The 18,483-nt window shown below is 35.2% G+C and overlaps 1 protein-coding gene across 1 annotated transcript in view; it reads left to right on the plus strand.

Moving 5' to 3' along the window:
* The window catches only part of PRKD1 (protein kinase D1), a 359,670-nt gene that overhangs the window by 25,692 nt on the left and 315,495 nt on the right, over window positions 1–18,483 (plus strand). The window contains exons 3-4 of the mRNA XM_019654274.1: window positions 16,995–17,100; window positions 18,107–18,402. Of these exons, the coding sequence (XP_019509819.1) occupies window positions 16,995–17,100; window positions 18,107–18,402 (402 nt within the window). The remainder of the gene's footprint in view (window positions 1–16,994; window positions 17,101–18,106; window positions 18,403–18,483) is intronic.

Raw genomic sequence — 18,483 nt, forward strand, 5'->3', positions numbered from 1 at the left:
TTTTAAGTTGTAGTAAAGTATACCGGGGGTGCCAAAAAAATGTATACACATGACTTGTATTCATCTTTTGTTATTGGTATATATTGAGTATTACAATTTTAATACAGTTTTTTTCCTTTCTTAAAATGTATATACATTTTTTGGCACCCTATGTATGTATATCTATATCTATATCTGTATCTGTATCTATATCTATATTTGCATTTACTTGACAGAAGTTTAATTATGATATGCCTTAGTATGAAATTCTTTGGTTATATCTTACTTGGGGTTCACTTAGCCTCTCGAATCCATAGATTTATATCTTTTACCAAATTTTGGAAATTTTCAACCATTATTTCTTTGAATACGTTTTCAGTCTCACGGTCTCTCTCTTCTCCTTCTGGAAATCTAGTGATATAAATAGCTCTTTTTTATTGTCCTTTCAGTCTCTGAAACTTTATATTTTTTCAGTCTATCTTCTCTTTGTTGTTCAGATTCTGTAAATTTTATTGATCTGTCCTCAAATCCATGATTGAATCCCCTGTCATATCCACTCTGTTATTGAGTCCATCAAGTGAATTTTTATTTCTGATATTGTATTTTTTAGTTCTATAATCTCCCATTTTGGTTACTTTTTTTCATAACTTCTTTGCTGAGATTTTCTACTTTCTTATTTGTCCCAAGAAAATTTAAAATGGCTTGTTCAAACGCTTTTATAATGGTTTCTTTAACATTCTTGTCAGGTAATTATACCATTTGATTCTTCTCAGTATTGGAATCTGTTGATTTTTTTTTCATTCATGTTGTGATTTATCTGCTATGATGAATAATTTTCTATTGTACCCTGGCCATTTTGGATATTACATTATGAGACCCTGAAGCCTAGTTAATCTTCTTTTAGAAGGCAATCCCCTGGTGTTGTGTGTATTTTCAATTTCTTGCTGGGCTTCACTGACACCTCCCAGGCAAAAGTGGAGCACTGACTCGCACCACTCATCTGTCAAGCCAGAATTCTGTATCTAGTGAGAATATCCTCCAGGAACTATCGTAAAATAATGATAGTCTCAGGTGAAGGAAGACTAATAAAATTCATATGTAGCCAACAGATTTGCTCTAAGAGAATTGCTAAGAGAAGCTCTTCGGATTGGAGGGAAATGATACCCGAAGGAAATGTTAACCATTTGGAATTAAGGAAGAGCAATGAAATTCATGGAGGGATTACACAGTAGCTGCGGATAAGGGGCAATAAGAGAGAGCCGAGCTCCTTGGAAGTGCAGGCCAGTGACCCAGAAGTTAAGGCTGTGGAACTACAGGGAAGCGGATAGGGTTAGTGCGTGGGCCAGCAGGCTTTGCAGCTAGGAATATAAGCAATGGAGAGGAGCAGGGAGCCACACAGAGATACAGGCCAGCAGGCTCTGCGGCCCAGGACAGAGTGGTGCTGGTGGCCCTGTGTGGAGGTAAAGGGGGAGCCAATGTTGAGAGATGGGTTACATGGAAAAAATAATTTAGTTGAGCAAATAAATAAAAATGTTGAGGATTACTGGAACCAATGTCTCATGTTGAAGAATATGTTAACAAACTCAGAAAAGAAGAAGCCTGGAAACTGCTGAGGGGTAGGATTATAATTGGAAGTGTCAATATAAACTCGTTTCATTATATATTTATACAGATGGGTATAAAATAGTTATAGAAGTATGCCTATATGTATGTTTATGTATGTTGCATGTATACATACATATATTTCCTAGCTCTGTCAGTTAAGAGGGACTAGAAGGAGAGACCCAGCTGTAGCAATGGGCAGTACTGAGTAAGGCCCTTATCTTGGTTTCCGGTAAAACTGTCTTTAAGTTTATTGGGGTGACAATGGTTAGTAAAGTTTCATAGGTTTCAGGTGTAATACATCATCTATATATCACATTGTGTGTTCACCACCCAGGGTCAGTTCTTCCATTACTATATATTTGATCCCGTTTACCCTCATCTATTGCCCCCCTCACCTCTTAACCACTGGTAACCACTAAGTGGTTGTAACTGTCTTTCACTGCAAGGAATCAGACCTTTTTGTGCAAATGGCTGACTTCAGCGGTAAGTGTGGAGGACAGAATGACCCTGGAATATCTTTGTGTGCCAAAAAGCAGGAATACTCAATGATAAAGACACATCAAAAGGACCCAGGAATCAGCTGGAAGGGGCTCACTGTCCAAGCATATGAAAATTTGAGCATCCAAAATAAATAATAATAATAAAAGAGTTCAACAATTTAAATAAGTAAATATTCATGACCCCACAATCATACATTTTAAAAATGAATAAATAAGTACAGTATCTTTTCAGAAAAAAAAGGAGAACATAACCACTAACAGTGCACTTTATTATCTTCTAGAGGAAACCTCCATTGAGGACAGAGACTCATAAAAACTTATGGAGAAGAACTTCCTGAGGAAAAGAACTCCAGATCTGAGATAAACCCCATCAATACCTTTGACTTGAAGTTGGCAAAATGTGACAATTGCATTTGATTTTTCACTCTTTAATTTACACTAATGTTTAATTTTTTGGACCAAAAGTTTCAGCAAGTTAATATCAGGGCTTCTCTGAGATACTTTAGCCAGAGTTCCTGTTTTAACATTTAACTCATCCTCTGTCCCCTTTCCCCATGACAACCAACATTAATACTACCAGTGAATTTTCTAGATCTTTTCTGCTCTTTCTTGATTCCTTAAGAGCTATTCCTGGTCTTTACCTTTACCAAAAGCAGGCCAGCCTCAAACGTGGACCAGTCTGTATGCTTTATTTAGATACCAAGTCCTCTGACATCAGAGCTAAGTCTATTCATAAGCCCTGGAGATATGTCATCAGTCTATGATTGCATTCAAATGATCAGATACAATTTAACAAAAGAAACATAAAGTTATTGACTCATTTCGCTTTTCATAAAACAGGTTATTTCTATCAGGAAAGAATGAAATAGAAAGTCTATTGAAACCATTAGACTTTTTGTTGTTGTTGCTAGGTCCCACTTATGTTCTAGTTTCATACAGATGTGCTCAGGGAGATTCTTTTTTTTTACTCTCTGATCCACTCCATAGGAGCCATTTTTCTTCTTCTTTATATTTTTAGCTTTCAAGAAATAGCTTTTGAAGCTTAAGTCCATCTATGTCATTACAACCAACTATGTGTTTTGGCATAATAGTTTTGGCAGCTATTATGAAGAGCAGGCTTAGGAAATTATGGTCAATCTATTATAATTTCTTATAGTCCTAAGGATTCACACAAAACGTATATAAGATTCAAGCATTGATCTCTCAAGTAGATGTGTGCACAAAAGGGGCGATGAAAGACAATAAAGGGCAAAAATAAAAATTTTAAATTACTATTTGAATTTAAATACATTTTATTTTTTTAAACTTTTTTTATTTTGAAATAATTATAAATTCACAGAGACTTGCAAAAATAGTATAGAGAGGTCCCATTTACCATTCAAGTGGTTTCCCCCCAAGAATACATCTTATGTAGCTATAGTATAATATCAAAACAAGGAAATTGATATTGAAATAATGTGTGTGCATAGTTCTGTGCCATCTTATCACATGGTTGTGTAACCATCACTGCAATCAACATATGAAACTATTCTATCACAACAAAGATCTGCCTTCCTTGTGCTACCCCTTTGTAGTTATAGATTTTTCCCTTCAGCATCTCTAACACCTGGCACCTATTAATCTTTCCTCAGTTCCTACAATTCTGTCATTTTGGAAATGTTTTATAAATGGATTCATTCAGGATGTGACCTTTTGATATTAGACTTTTTCATTCACCACAGTGTCCCTCAGATCCATCCAATTTGTTGCATGTATCAATAGTTCCTTGTTATTGCTGAGTAGCCTTCCACAGTATGGTTGATCAAGACTTGATTTATTAATAGCTATTTGCCTATTAAAGGAAATTTAGATTGTTTTTAATTCTCAGCCATTACAAACAAACCTGTACGTGGACATTCATGTACAGGTATCATTTCTCTAAGATAAGTGTCTAGGCTTGTGGTTGCTAGGTTGTATGTTAAATGTACATTTCAGTTTTAAAGAAACAGCCAGACTAGTTTTTGGAGTGTATAGACCATTTTACATTCCCATCAGCTGTGTTTAAGAAATCCAGTTTCTCTAAATCTCTGCCAGCATTTGACATTGTATACCCCTTTTCTTTTATTATAGCCATTCTAACATGTTGTGTTAGAATGTTCTAACACATTCTAACATTCTAACATAATAGGTGTGTTGTGCTATTGTGTTAATTTTCACTTTCTAATGGCTAGTATTGTTGTAGATGTTTCATATGCTTTTTTACATCTGTATACCCCCTTTTGTGAAATGTCTCTATGGTTTCCGCTAATTTTTAAATTGGGTTGTTTGCTTTTCTACTGTTGAGTTTGAGAGGATTTGTTTTAAAAATAATATATTCTAGATTTGAGTCCTTTGTAAGATATGTTGTTTGCCAATATTTTGTCCCAGACTGTAATTTGCATTTTCATCCTTTTAACAGGGTCTTTTGTTTAATAGCATTTTAAAATTTGAGTAAGTTATATTTATTGATTTTTCTGTTATGGAACATTGCTGTGGACTGAATATTGTGCCCCCCTGCCCCCTGATTCATATGTTGATGCCTAATGGGATGGTATTTGGAGATAGGGCCTTTGGCAGATAATTAGGTCATGAGGATGGAACCCTAATGAATGGAATTAGTGCCCTTATAACAAGAAACACACAAGAGCAACTTTCTCTCTCATTCTCTGGTCTCCATCATGTAAGGATACAAGGAGAAGATGAACATCTGCTAACTAAGGAATCAGCCCTTACCATAACTTGACCATGCTATCACCCTGATCTTGGACTTCCCTGTCTCCAGAACTGTGAGAAATAAATTTCTGTTGTTTGAGCCACTCAGTTTACAGTGTTTTGTTTTAGCAGCCTGAACTGACTGAGATAATCATACTTTTAGTATCATATCTAAGAGCTGTTTTAAATTATGGATTTAATTTCCTTAATTTAAAGGTTGATTTATTTCACTGTTCACTATTAAAGTGTGGTATTTATGCTTTTTGAGAAATTGCTCCATTTCATCTAAGGTGTCAAATTTATGTGTGTAGAGTTCTGTATAGTATTTGCTTATCATTTTGATATCTGTGGCATCTACAATGATATTCCGTTTCATTTGTGATATCAGAAATTTGTGTCTTCTCTCTTTTTTTTTGTCAATTTTACTAAAATGGTTGTTGTTTTTTTCTCAATTGATCTTTTTAAACAGATAAATTTTTATTTCATTGATTTTTCTCTATATTTCTGTTTTCAAGTTTGTTAATTTCTGCTCTTTATTATTTCCTTCCTTCTGTTTGCTCTGGGTTTACTTTCTTCTTCTTTTTCCAGGTCCTTGAAGTGGGAGCTTAGATCATTGATTTGAGATTTTCCTCGTTTCTAATGCAGGCCTTTGGTGCTATAAATTTCTCTCTCAGTGTTGCTTTAGATGCGTCCCACAAAAATTTCTATGTTGTATTTTTATTTTCATTTAGTCCAATATATTTCTTGCTTTCCCTCAAGAGTTTCTCTTGGGCCCATTATTTACTTAGAAGTGCGCTGCTTAGTTTTCAAGTGTTTTGGAATTTTTTTTGTTATTGTTTTGTAGTTGATTGCTAGTTTGATTCCATTGTATCAGAGAACAGATTCTGTTTAACTTTAATTCTTTAAATTTTTTTGAGATTTGTTTTATGAGCCAAGATATACTATATCTTGATAAATGTCCCATGGGTATTTAAAAAAAAGCATATTCTGCTCCTATTGGGGAATTCTGTGTTGTTGGTTGATGGTATTGTTGATTTCTTCTATATACTTGCTTTTTTCTGCATAGTTATATTGTTTGGTAAGGGGGTGTTGACAACTCCAACTCTAAGTGTGTATTTGTCTATTTCTCCTTTCACTTCTATCCATTGTTTCCCCCTCCCCACACATATTTTGCAGTTCTGATGTTTGGGACATATTCATTTATGATTGTAATGTCTTCTAGGTAGATTGGCCCTTTTATTATTATGTAATGTCTATCTCTGTCCCTGGTAATTTTCATTACTCTGAAGTCTGTTTTATCTGATATTTATGTAGGTACTCTTGCTTTCTTTTCATTTATGTTTACATGGTACAGTAATACCTTGGTTTGTGAGTATAATTTGTTCTGGAAACAAACCACTCGCATTGCAAGACATTGCTCGTTTACCACGTTAAAATGTATTAGAAATGTTTGCTCGTTTTGTGGAACACTCACAAACCATGTTACTCGTAATCCAACATTTTATTGTATATCTTTTCCATGCTTTTCCTTTCAGAGTTTCTATAATGTTATATTTTTAGTGAGTTTTTGTAAACAGCCTGCATTGGTTCATGGTATTTAATCTACCTTGCCAGTCTGCCTTTTAATTTGTATATATAGGCCATTGAAATTTAATGTAATTATTGACATATTAGGGTTTATTTTATGTGTTTTCTGTTATATGATCTGTTTTTCTTTTCTATTTAATATTCCTGCCTTGAATTTTAGTGTTACTTGAACTTTTCTTATAATTCTGTTTTGATTTATTTGTAATGTGTTTGAGTGTATACCTTTATGTTGTTGTTTTTTTTTTTAGTGGGTGTGCTAGGTTGTTAAGGTTTGTATAAAGTATAGGGAAATGAATGCAATTAGAACAGAAACAATTTTCATTTTTTTTTTTGCTAAAAGTTTTTCTTTTTCTTTTGTTTCAAGCATGCTTGAAATTGTTCATTGAAGCCTTTTTATAATGTCCCAGTTAAAATCATTGTCAGATAATGCCAACATCATTAATATCTTGGTGGTGGTGTCAGTTGTTTTTCTTTTCTCGTTTATGTTAGGATTTCTTTGTTCTGTTTTGACAGTGACTTCTAATTGTGTCCTGAACCTTTTCGATATTGTCTTATGATAATCAGGATCTTATTTAGATTCTGTTTTGGCAAGTCCTCTCTGACACCATGAGAAGGCGAAGGGAGGAGCCATCTAATTACTGCCAGGTAGAGGTGGAAGTTCAATTCCCTCATCATTCTCCATTGCGACACCAGTGTGGGCCATCACCTCATTGCGAGGTGGGTGTGGAATTTTGGGCTTCCCACTAGGCCTCTGTTCACAGCACTTCATCAGTAGGGGAAGGGATGCCTCATTACCACTTAGAAGGGCTGGAAGTCTAGATTCATCATGTGTTCTTTACGGACAGGAGACTGTTGACACCTGGAAGGATTGCAAGTCCAGGTTCCCAACTTGGCCTTCTCTGATATCACCCAGAGGTGGTGTGGTGGGGTGGGGTGTGTGTGTGTGTGTGTGTGTGTGTGTGTGTGTGTGTGTGTGTGTTGGGAGGGGAAGGCTGGGAGAAGGGTTCCTGGAGTTTTTCCTATGGTGTGAGTTTTCTGTCTTACTAGGCTTCCCCTTTCTTGATCCTTTAGGTACATAGAGCAGACTTTTCTTAGGGCTTTTTTTGTTTCTGTGTATTAGTGTTCCCAGGTTGTATGCTTTTCCAGCACCAAGTCTGACATATGAGACAAAAAGAAAACACAGGGAACTTAGGTCTGTGTTACTCCTTGGGTATCAATGTCCCTAGTTGGTCTTTTTCTGTCTACTTTCCAGAGTCCCTCTGTTTCTTTAATATACAATGATCATGGTTTTTAATTGTACTTAGCAGTAGGAATAAGGAGAAACGTCTCTACTCCATGTTATCTAGAAATGGAAGCCTTGTAAATGCACTTTCAAATTTTTGTTTTCTTATATATTTTACACCAGTCATATAACCTTGATATAATTATGTGTGTATATTTATATTTATATTTATATTTATGTATTAAATTACAAATAAATATACAAGTATAGAGTTTGTATATGCTCTTTTTTTTTTTTACTAATAGGGTGCATAGCCAAGTGCATATTGCAGACCACTGGTGTAATCAAAACAGTGATGATTCATTTCTTGGCCTGGCTCTTCTAACTTGTGTGATTTGGAGTATTCCTTTTTGCACCTCTAAAATGAAGCAATTGCGTAAGATGGTCTCTAATACCACTTCTACCTCCAAAATTCTATGAATACCAGCTACTATCCCTTCTAAAAGATATCAAATACCACATGAAAATTGTTTTCCCTTATTTGTATTTTATTTAAAGCATTTTTTTAAATTCTGAAAAAATTCATTCCCTTACATATAGTAGTACACTTTTATACAATTTTTTTATAATAACTTAATCAAGATTGATCTCATGTATTATAATTGTTATACGAAAACAGCAAAATTGATCTCATTTAAAAGAGTCTACTATTCAAATTTTCTGTGAATTGTCAAGTTCAAGGTTGCATTACTTTATTAAGTAACTCAGTATTTTCATTGACATTTTTCGGTAATATGTTCCCCAACCATATTGTTCTGATGAAACTAAAAAGGTCAAAAAATCAGAAAGAGAGGCTACTATACTCTGTGCCTAGAGGTCCAAGACCTTTGTCTTTTGTGCTCTTTATGTATATATATATATATATATATATATATATATATATATATATATATATATGAGTAAAATATACTCATTCTATCCTATCACGTTATATGTTAGTTAAGGCCTTAGTTTGCCATGGTTGCCATCACAAAATACCATAGACTGGACGGCTTAAGCCACAGAAATTTATTTGCTTACAGTTCTGGAGGCTGGAAGTCCAAGTCAAGGCACCATCAGAGTTGGTTTCTCTCCTTGGCTTGCAGGTAACTGGCTGCCCTCTTGCTGCCTTTTTCACATGGTTGTCCCTCTGGGCACCCGTGCTCCTAGTGTCTCTCTACATGTCTAATCGCCTCTTCTTATTAGGACACCAGTCAGATTGGATTAGGGCCTCTTTTTAACTTATAGACCCTATCTCCAAATACAATCACATTCTGAGGTGTTGGGGGTTAAGGCTTCAACATAAGAGTTTTAGGGGAGACATAAGTCAGCCAATAACAGGCACATTCACCATTCTGCTATTTTAAAAAGTAAATTCCATAAAGTTGAGATTTTGAGTTTAGGCTCAGAAGGGCTATTTTATAAGGACCATAGCTTTAGTTTGGCTAGTATATAGTAGAGTGGAGCGTGTGTGTGTGTGTGTGTGTGTGTGTGTGTGTGTGATATTTGTTCAAAAGAAGATAAGCTTCCCCAAGTTATTTCAAGACAGCGGGCTGCCAGAATGCTCTGTGTATACGCAGTTTAACAGTACCTAAAAACATGGGACAGTTAGAGATATTATACTGACATAATTTGGAGATGAGCCATGGAAATGTTATAGGCCAAACAGAATAATTATTTACAGCTTAATTATTTTTTTAACTGAAAATTAGATTATTTCATCAATTGTCTCATTATCAATAATCTATGACTTTGTAAGCTTCAAAACCAGGATTGGTTTGTTAAAATATAAAGTGTTCTTATAACACAATTTTACTAGTTTAAAAAAAATCAATTTTAAACGTCCTTTATTCCACATATTTTTGAAACGTGCTTATAATTTTCAAAGTAAAATACTTTAGCGTTAAGTAGATTACTTTGGCACTTATATTTCTAGCCAATTAAAAAGTATGGCTGGAAATTAGTAAAGCAAATACTTTACAATTTCACTCATTAGTGATATTTCATGAAGTTAATTAATTTCTGTCACAATAAGAGTTATGTATATGTATATATGCGTGTGTATATCTCTCACTTTCCAAATATAGTGTACATCACTGTTTTGATTTCTGACAGAACTGATATTTTACTGAGGTGTCAAATTTGATTCGAATATTCAGTTTAAAAAGCTATGAAATGTCTTGCTATTTTTTTAAAATAGATTTTTTTAGATTTTATGTCAGCTTAATGTATTTCAACATTATGAATACTTTGAAGTTTTTTGCATCTTTCAATTCTATTTTAAAAGCCTATAGATATAATCCTTGTTAGCAGACCCAATCCTTCCCACAAATTATTAGTCTTATTTATAATTTTTCCTGCAACTGTCTAAATTTTTATTTCAATTTATGAATATATTTTATGCCCAAGTAATAGTGCTATTATTCACATTAAAAAAAGTATGCTAGCAAAAACAGAAATAAAGTAAATGTTCCAGCATAAACCATATTCTAGAATATTCTGTAGCCATCCTAAATGATGTTTCCAAGGAATATTTAATGACTTTGGAAATAATGCTTTGGTATAATAAGTTTTAAAATCATATTGAAAACAATATTTTTAACATGATTTGACACACATTCACATAGAAAAAATAGAAGAGAAGAGAAGGATAATATTAACTCTGAGTTAGGAGATTATAGTTGATTTTTATTATTTTATTTAGATTTTTGTTTTTTTCCAAATTTTCTAAAATAACATGTATTACTTTTAAAATCAGAAAAAGCACAATACATGTTGTTCTAAAATAGAAGTGCAACTGAGGTAGTTGATTTTTTGGGAGAAACTTGGGCATTAGATTATGTTACATATTTTTTGGAGGTGCTTTAAGCTCAAGACATTCACTCATTCAGTAAACAAAATTCCCGAGTATCAGCACCCATTCTATGCCAGATATAATAAAATTGGCTCTGGAGATGCTTGAGGAGGGGTATGTGGAGATGATTGCAAAATGGTTGCTACAGGTATAGGATGCAAGTAAAATCAATAGTATGTTGTAGGTGTTAAGAAAGTGCTATATGCATATCTGGGTAGAGGAGCTAACAATGTCAGCCTGAGTCAGATTAGATCACTAGAATAGAATTTATTTGAACTTCATGAACTGGGTTCCACGAGGAAACGTCTGTCTGATTTAGAGTTGGTTTCTGCTACTTGAGCTTTTGAACAGGGTGGGTATTTTTTTTGATCTTGGATAAAAAATTTGCAAATTTAAAATTTTCAAGTTGTAGTTGATCAGTTTTATTCAGAAAGCATACTAATGAGCATTTGTTATGTTCTGGTACTAAGGGATAGGAAGGTGAGTAAAACAAGAGTCTTGCCCTTAGGGAGCTGAGTCTAAATCAAATGTTTTTCTGTCTTGTGTAATATGGACATCTATGATATTTTCATCCCAGATTTTTGCTTAAAATCAGACAATAAAAATTTGAGAACATATTGTTTTCCTTCTTTTGTTTTGTCTGTGAGGATGTTTAGAGCTAAATGTTACAACGGAAATTAGGGATATTAGTGTAGATAGTTGTACTATGTATGTATTTATTAACATGGCTTTATTGAGCTTTGAAAAGGATACGAGATGATCATAAATTAAAACCACATGCATTTATCACTTAATTATGAAATATTTCATTTTTATATAACAACAAAGAAAATGTTTGGTAAAGGAAATAAAGTTAAAATGAATAGTCCTTATTGGTGACTTATATTGTTTTATTTCTCCAAAGCAAGTAAAATTTATTTCAATAACTAATTTTTTTTTAAAGTGGCAACTTACAAGGTTAGTTGTAGATGAACATGTATTGAAATAAAATAAAGAGAAGACAAAGATGTGTTGGGCAATGATAGGACTGCTGTTGCATGGACAAACTAACAGGCATTCAAAAGTCATTATCTACACTTATCCACTTTGGCATTCAACCAGAGCAGCAAGGGGCAAAGGTTAAGGTATTCTAGAATGTTCTTCTTTCATCTAAAAGAGCAAGTACATAATTCTTTTCTTGAATACATTCTGGAACAAATCTAAAATTTGATGATATTTTTTCTTTTTTTAGTTCATGAGGACTTCACTTTTCCTAGATGGTCTGATTGAACAAAACATGATATATTCATAAAAACTATGTACAGTGTCATATAAATATTAAAAAATATTTAAAATATAAAATTAATATTTAATTCAAGAAATAAATATTCTATTATACTTAAAACTATGAGGCAGAGATTTTTAGTTTTAATGCATGTGATCAAATGTGTAAATAATTCAATTTAAAAATAGTAAAGTATGGGAAAGAAGGTTTTCTATGGTTGCAACAATATGATATTTTAGGATTATATATTTGAGGATAAGAATTAATAAAGAAAATGCAGAATGATAGCTAGATAAAACATGGCTTTAACTCCATATAAATAACCTCATTTTAATATGCAGGGTTTCATCCTAGTGGAATATAAATTTTATGGTAATAAGTGAATTTTAGAAATAATATCATTTAAAATTTTTCTAAGCCAAGAAAAGCAAATTATTTTTTGTTAAACTATTAAAACAATTTTTCCTGGTTATGTCATGAGGAAATAAATCTGCCAGATTCTTTCCCTTAAAAAGTTCATTTTCCAAATCAAGCATCAGAAACCACATAAGAAATTTCAGCTCAAAAATATTTTTTTTCCAGGAAGGAACCCAATATGTAACTTTGGATTAATTGCACTTCCTTTATTCTTCCTTATTAATTTTTCAAAATTTAATCATTGCTTTATAAAATGTACTGAATAAAAGAATAGAAAGTCTCACAAAATGATATGTACTTAAGAGGATAAATTAGGTTATGGAATATTGTCAACTAATGGTATGTATTTGACAGTCACAGTTGAAAAATATTTGGCTATGAAAACAAATAAAATCCAATAATAAAGAAGGAAAAGTTTGTATCCATGGAACCAATGGGCCTTGAAAATAGGATTAGAAGAATCGTATCATTATAAAAGCACAAAAGTGCTTCTGTTAATGGATTCTGGATTTGAACGTTGGGTTTAATAAAAGCCAACGTGCACAATTAGAGTTGGCAACTATAAGCAATAGCCTTTTTGCTTAGTATATTAAAATCCAAGGAAAAAGTGTTTCATTCTGTTTTCTGCAGGGGCCCTGAACAAATTTTATGATACCTAGGAACCAGCAGATTTTAGTTCTTACTAGAACAGCCAAGTCAAAGTTGTTACTGTCTAGGAAGAAATGATGTTTCGGGAAACAAGTCTAACAACAACAGAATGGCATAAAATAGAAAATTAAATTACGTATTTTGTATATGTGCAAAAAGTAAAAGCTTCAACATTTTGGACAAAAAAATTTTACAGTTCATTTATAACTTTAAAAATTAGAGAAAATAGGTTAAAGAATACTTTTTAAAACTTGAAGCTAAACACTGGAAGCTGGGTCTATTTCTTTTAGCTCATTGATGAATATAAAAGCAAATAAAAATGTCCTCCAGTAGCTGAGACAATTGACTTTTTTAGAAAAAATAGGTCTAGAGATCAATACATGTACTCAGATAGCTTCCAGATTGATTAAAGTTCTTAAAAAACAAAATAATAGTAACAGTAATAATGGAAAGTAAAATATATAAATGGATATTTTTCTGATCTCAGTTTAGGGACTATCTTTCCAAGAAATATAAGCAAAGGCAGAAAAAGATATTTATAAAGCAGCTTGAAGCTGTAATCCCATAAAAATTAAAGGATTAATAACAAAAAGCAGTTGTCTTTTATATATTACAATGGAATAGCATTCTTTATAAATAACAGTTTCTTATTAATAAGCAGAAAAGGAATATTCAATATAAAAACATACAAGTAACTTAGAATACAATATTCAAAAAAGAAGACATACAAGTAGTGATCAATAAGCACATTAAAATGTTTAACCTTGCATAAGTAAAAATGAAAATGAAAAATTCAATTATTGCCTATAAATTAATATTAAGGGGAAGGGTGTTTAAAAACTTAGTACTCTTACATATAGCTAGTACATGTTATTTTTAGCTTTAAATAACCTTTATTTTTATTTAATCTTGCTCATATAGCTTAGGTCTATGCAGGTCTGTACTTATCCAGAACATAAAATGTAGTTACACTAGTGTCTGAGTTTATTCCTCACCTGAATCATTTGCGATTTTATATTTGGTATCTTGGCTTCGTGGGCCGCCTGTCCTTTTTGGGGTCGCTGACTCTAGGATCACACCTGTGTTTTCTTTGAAATCTGCTTTCTTATGGAATAAATCAATTATTTCTTTGGTGAAAATTAACTTCTCAAATTTACTTCCTTTCTCTTTGATTTTCCATGAAATTTTCAGCAAGGTAAGGCAACACTTTGTCACATGCTCAGGTTTTAGCAGCAGAAGATTTTGGCTGATGTCTGTACAGTTGATGTCTGTCTCCATTAGGAGTTTATTTTTCTGTTGTGCCAGCTTGGTGACTTTATCCTTATTTAACCTGGTCTTACAGACTATTGTTTATGAACACTCTTAAGCAAACAGACAGTATAAAATGTTTATTATATACATCATCTGTCATCCACCAATCCATCATCCATCTATGATGTATATCCTCATGCTTACAACTTCCGGTGCTCAATTGTCTCAAAAGGAGGACATTCTGGGACAACACTTTCTCCTTCAAATTTTTGATTTCCACATTGGTATGTAATTTCTCTGATCCTCAGTTTCTTAGGCTGTAAAATGGTTGTACTGGGGATATGATCCTTTCAGGCATGGAATTGCTATGGCTTTTCTTTCTCTACTGTCTGTTTCATCTGGGCAAAACATATAGTGCATCTAGACTGACTCCCATTCAAATGAGGTTATTCTTGATCATTTCTTTGATTATTAATTGTGAATTACCAGGCAATATTATGCATCTGTTTTCACAACTTATGCTATTCTTCAAAGTATCTGCTTTTAATTATCTGAGCCATTTTCTGTACCTTCAATTTTTAACCTAAATTCTTTTACATTTGTTTACATTTGTTTTACAGTGTGTTCTGTGGAACACTAGCTATGTGAAAATTTAAGATATGCTACATGATAAAACAACAACAACAACAAAATAAAACAGTGGGCTTCTGAGGTAAAAAAAAATCTAGAAAGTAGTGGGTTAAATGAAGTAAAACATTTGTAGAGGACTTCTCAGCGCTTATAAATGTTAATTTATATTGAGAATTTAAATGCTGATTTCATTTATAAGCTATATAAGAAAAATGAAGCTTATGTAGTTATTTCCAAAATTATTTCAACATCCAACCCTCTTTTGAAGAACATCCAACAGAATTATCATTCATCTTTGGAAATGGTTGTAAGTACCTCCGCATACTTCTGCATACCCAAATCACTTTTGCAGGGAGTCTTGATTAGGGCATTAAACACTGAGCCTTCTTTCAAGATGGTATCCCCAGCCACTGCCAGAAGGCCATTATTCCAGTAATGTTAGCCATGATTCAAAAAATGAAATCCCATTTCAAGACTATAATTTATATAAATAGCTATTTGCTTTCTAAATCCTCTTTTCTTTTCCCAAGTTGAAACATCCAGAAGGGCTTAAAACTACTGAATCCTCTCAAATCCTTCACGTTTTCTATGTGTAATTTCAAAGTCACCAGAGACATATACCGGGTTTCTTTCAGGTATTATCTATTGTTCGTTCTCTTGTCATTCAGCAAAAGTGGGCAGCAGTTGGCAGACTGTAAAATCTCAGGTGCCTACTATAGAAACGGCAATAACCAACTCCATGGGAATTTTCTGCTTGTTATGGGGGAATGCCAATGGTTTTGTGATTTTTTTTCTTCTTGTTTCTCTTTATTCACTCTTTTGCATGCTGTAATTTATCAGCTTCTTAAAAGTAATTTTAACTCTCCAGGGCTTCTTTAGAATTCTCTCCTATGCCCCTGCTTTCTTCTTAATTATTTTCAACACCCTACAAGAATCTTTCATACTGTTGAGAAATCAGACTACTATAGGAAACAGCTATTCACATAGTTTATTTTCTTTCTAAGTAGGACATCTAAGTTCCTGTAAGTCTTATATAACTGATAAGTGCCTTAAGCCCTCTCTCTCTCTAGAGATCTAGGGTAATCTCATTTTAAAAGCTCTCCATACTGATGATTTCCATTCAAATGTATTTCTGGCCCTCTCTCTTTCCTGATCTCTGGGCTCTATTATAAGCTCTAGTCATTATTTCTAGGTTGAATGGCTAGGGGCATCTCAAACTCGACATGGTTAAAGCAGAAATAATATTTCTCCCTAAACTTGTTTCCTCCCTATCTTCTATCTCTCAATTATCTGATTTGACTCATTTCTCTTATACACAGTAGCCAGGGTGATCTTTAAAAAAAACACCCCAAATGCTAATTAAATTTTATTGATCCCGGGATTAAAATGTTCCAATGCTTTGGCAGTGCACTGAGAATAGAATAAAAACTTTTTACCATGGCTTTCAAGACCAACTGTCATCTGGCTACTACCAGCTCTCTGATTTCATGTTACACACTTGCCCCTCTTTTCCAGGGCCTTGAAAATGCCAAGTACATTCCTGTGTTAGGCTCTTTGCACTCGCTGCTCCCTATGCCGAGTGTAATTCCCCCAGATCTTCTTCAGGCTGGCTCCTTTCTATTATCCAGGTTTGGCTCAAATGTAAACTCAGTGAAGCCTTCTCTCATCCCTATATCCTGTTCAAAGTAGGGCCCCTTTCTCCACCCTCCTCTCCACAAGACACTCTCGTTACTATTGCATTGTTTTTATTCATTGCAATTATGACTATCAGAAACAACCTTATTTGTTTTCCTTTTTAATGTGATGTTATGACAAAGACATTGTCTATCTTTACTGCTGCACACCTGGTGACAGTACAGTGCCTGGCACAGAGAAGGCCTTAATATATCATTGCAGTATCTACAAAACATGAATGTTTTCAGCTCTCATGAACCTCAAGCAAAATTAGCTTTTGTAGGTACCTTGTAATTGACGAGTAAACTTTTTCTTCTGGTAGTAAGGAATTGTGGGAATGTTGACTTTATTCTAACTTGGAAAGAAAATGAAATACATTTTCTGACAATAAAAATACTTCATAGAAATTCAGAAGGACATTTTATCAAGCATATTCCCACCATTCTCCTAGCTTAGCTGAACCTGGTACATTACAAAAATTATACTTAACCACAGATGAAGAGAACTTCATAAGTAAGCAGGAAAAATGCGAACACACACGTAGACCTTCTCACACCACCGAATCCAAAGAGAATCAATTCAATTCTCTTCTAGAGCAGTGAGTGGCACAGTGCTGTTGGAGATGGTCAAGGCTTTATTACTGGGGAGCCGAAGGCTCCATTCCTCTTGGAACGAGGCTCTAAGAGAAAACCACCTTGCAGTGAGTGACCCGTTCTGGGTCAGAAACTGAGCTCAAGACATAGACGAACAAACAAAGTAGAACAAGACAAAATAAAATATAACAAAATACAAAAGGAAAATGCCTAATGGTTTTCGTGTGTGTGCGCGCGCGCAGGCTTGTGTAAGGCGAAGGACTAGGGAAGTGGAGAAGTGGGCAGCAAGACTGGCTACATAATTGCCTGGCCCACTACCAAATGAAACAAAATATTAAAAACTCCTTGACAGTGACAGGCGGCAGACCATCATGGCCGAGCATTACAGGGAACAGGGCCTTTCTGAGGTCGGGGGGCCCAGTGCCCCTGCATAGCCACATACCCATGGAGCCCTGCCTTGGTGGGAGGAGGAGATTAGAATTTATCTTCAAAGACTGGGAAGCATCCCCGACCTGCCCACCGCCACTAAAACAACAGCAACAAGAAGCACTATCAAAATTAAGCAGATGGTGCCCAAACTTGATGGTGGTGCTAGAGATGGTGGGGGCGCTGGGTGGAGCTGGGAGCACCAGTCCTACAAAGCCGACTTGAGAGTGACAGAAGAGGAAAGGAGACCGAGTTTCTGAGGCTCCAGAACTCGAAGCTCCAGACACAGAGGATAAGGGAAAGGGAAACAGGCCGCATCAGGCTTTCGTCCTGCCTTTATGTAGACAATGTCTTTCAAAAAAGCCTTTTCCTGAATCCTAGCCACTTGAGTCTGCCTGGTGCCTTGGGAGCTGCGGTGGAGTAGGTGGGGTTGGGTATCAGGGTGTGTCACAGACCAAAAAAAAAAAAAAAAAGAGAGAGAGAGGCAAGTTTAAATACATTTCCTTCGTGGATGGCTTCCCACCCGCTTTGGCAACAAACCCCAGGGCTCCTAGAAGCCGGGATGTAAATGGGCTTCCTAAGACCCTCTATTTCCATCCTCCCTGGACGCTCCGAAGGCAAGACCCTAGGCGCACAGCGGGGCCGGGCATTCTCGTGTCCATCACGCATCACCTCCCCGGCGGATAGAGGTGCGCAGTCCTCGGGCGTTTGGAGGAGGCGGAGGGGACTGTGGGGACCGGGAGGCTCGTGGCCCCGGGCAGCGGGTCGGAGGAGATGCGCCCCGTCCCCTCCATCCGCAGTCGGGCAGCCCGGCCTACGGAGACCGGAGTCCCTGCGAGCAGAGGCGGACCGTGCCCGCTCCGTCCGGCCTCGGCTGGGGGAGGCTCCGGCCCCGGGAGCCACGGGGCGGCGACCTGCGGCTCCTGCGGCTCCCGCGCCAGCCGGGTGGCGGCTCCGCAGCGCCCGCCCCCCATTCAAATGAGGTTATTCTTGATCATTTCTTTGATTATTAATTGTGAATTACCAGGCAATATTATGCATCTGTTTTCACAACTTATGCTATT

The sequence above is a fragment of the Hipposideros armiger genome, unplaced genomic scaffold, assembly GCF_001890085.2.
Source record: "Hipposideros armiger isolate ML-2016 unplaced genomic scaffold, ASM189008v1 scaffold_218, whole genome shotgun sequence".
NCBI classification, from domain to species: Eukaryota; Metazoa; Chordata; class Mammalia; order Chiroptera; family Hipposideridae; genus Hipposideros; species Hipposideros armiger.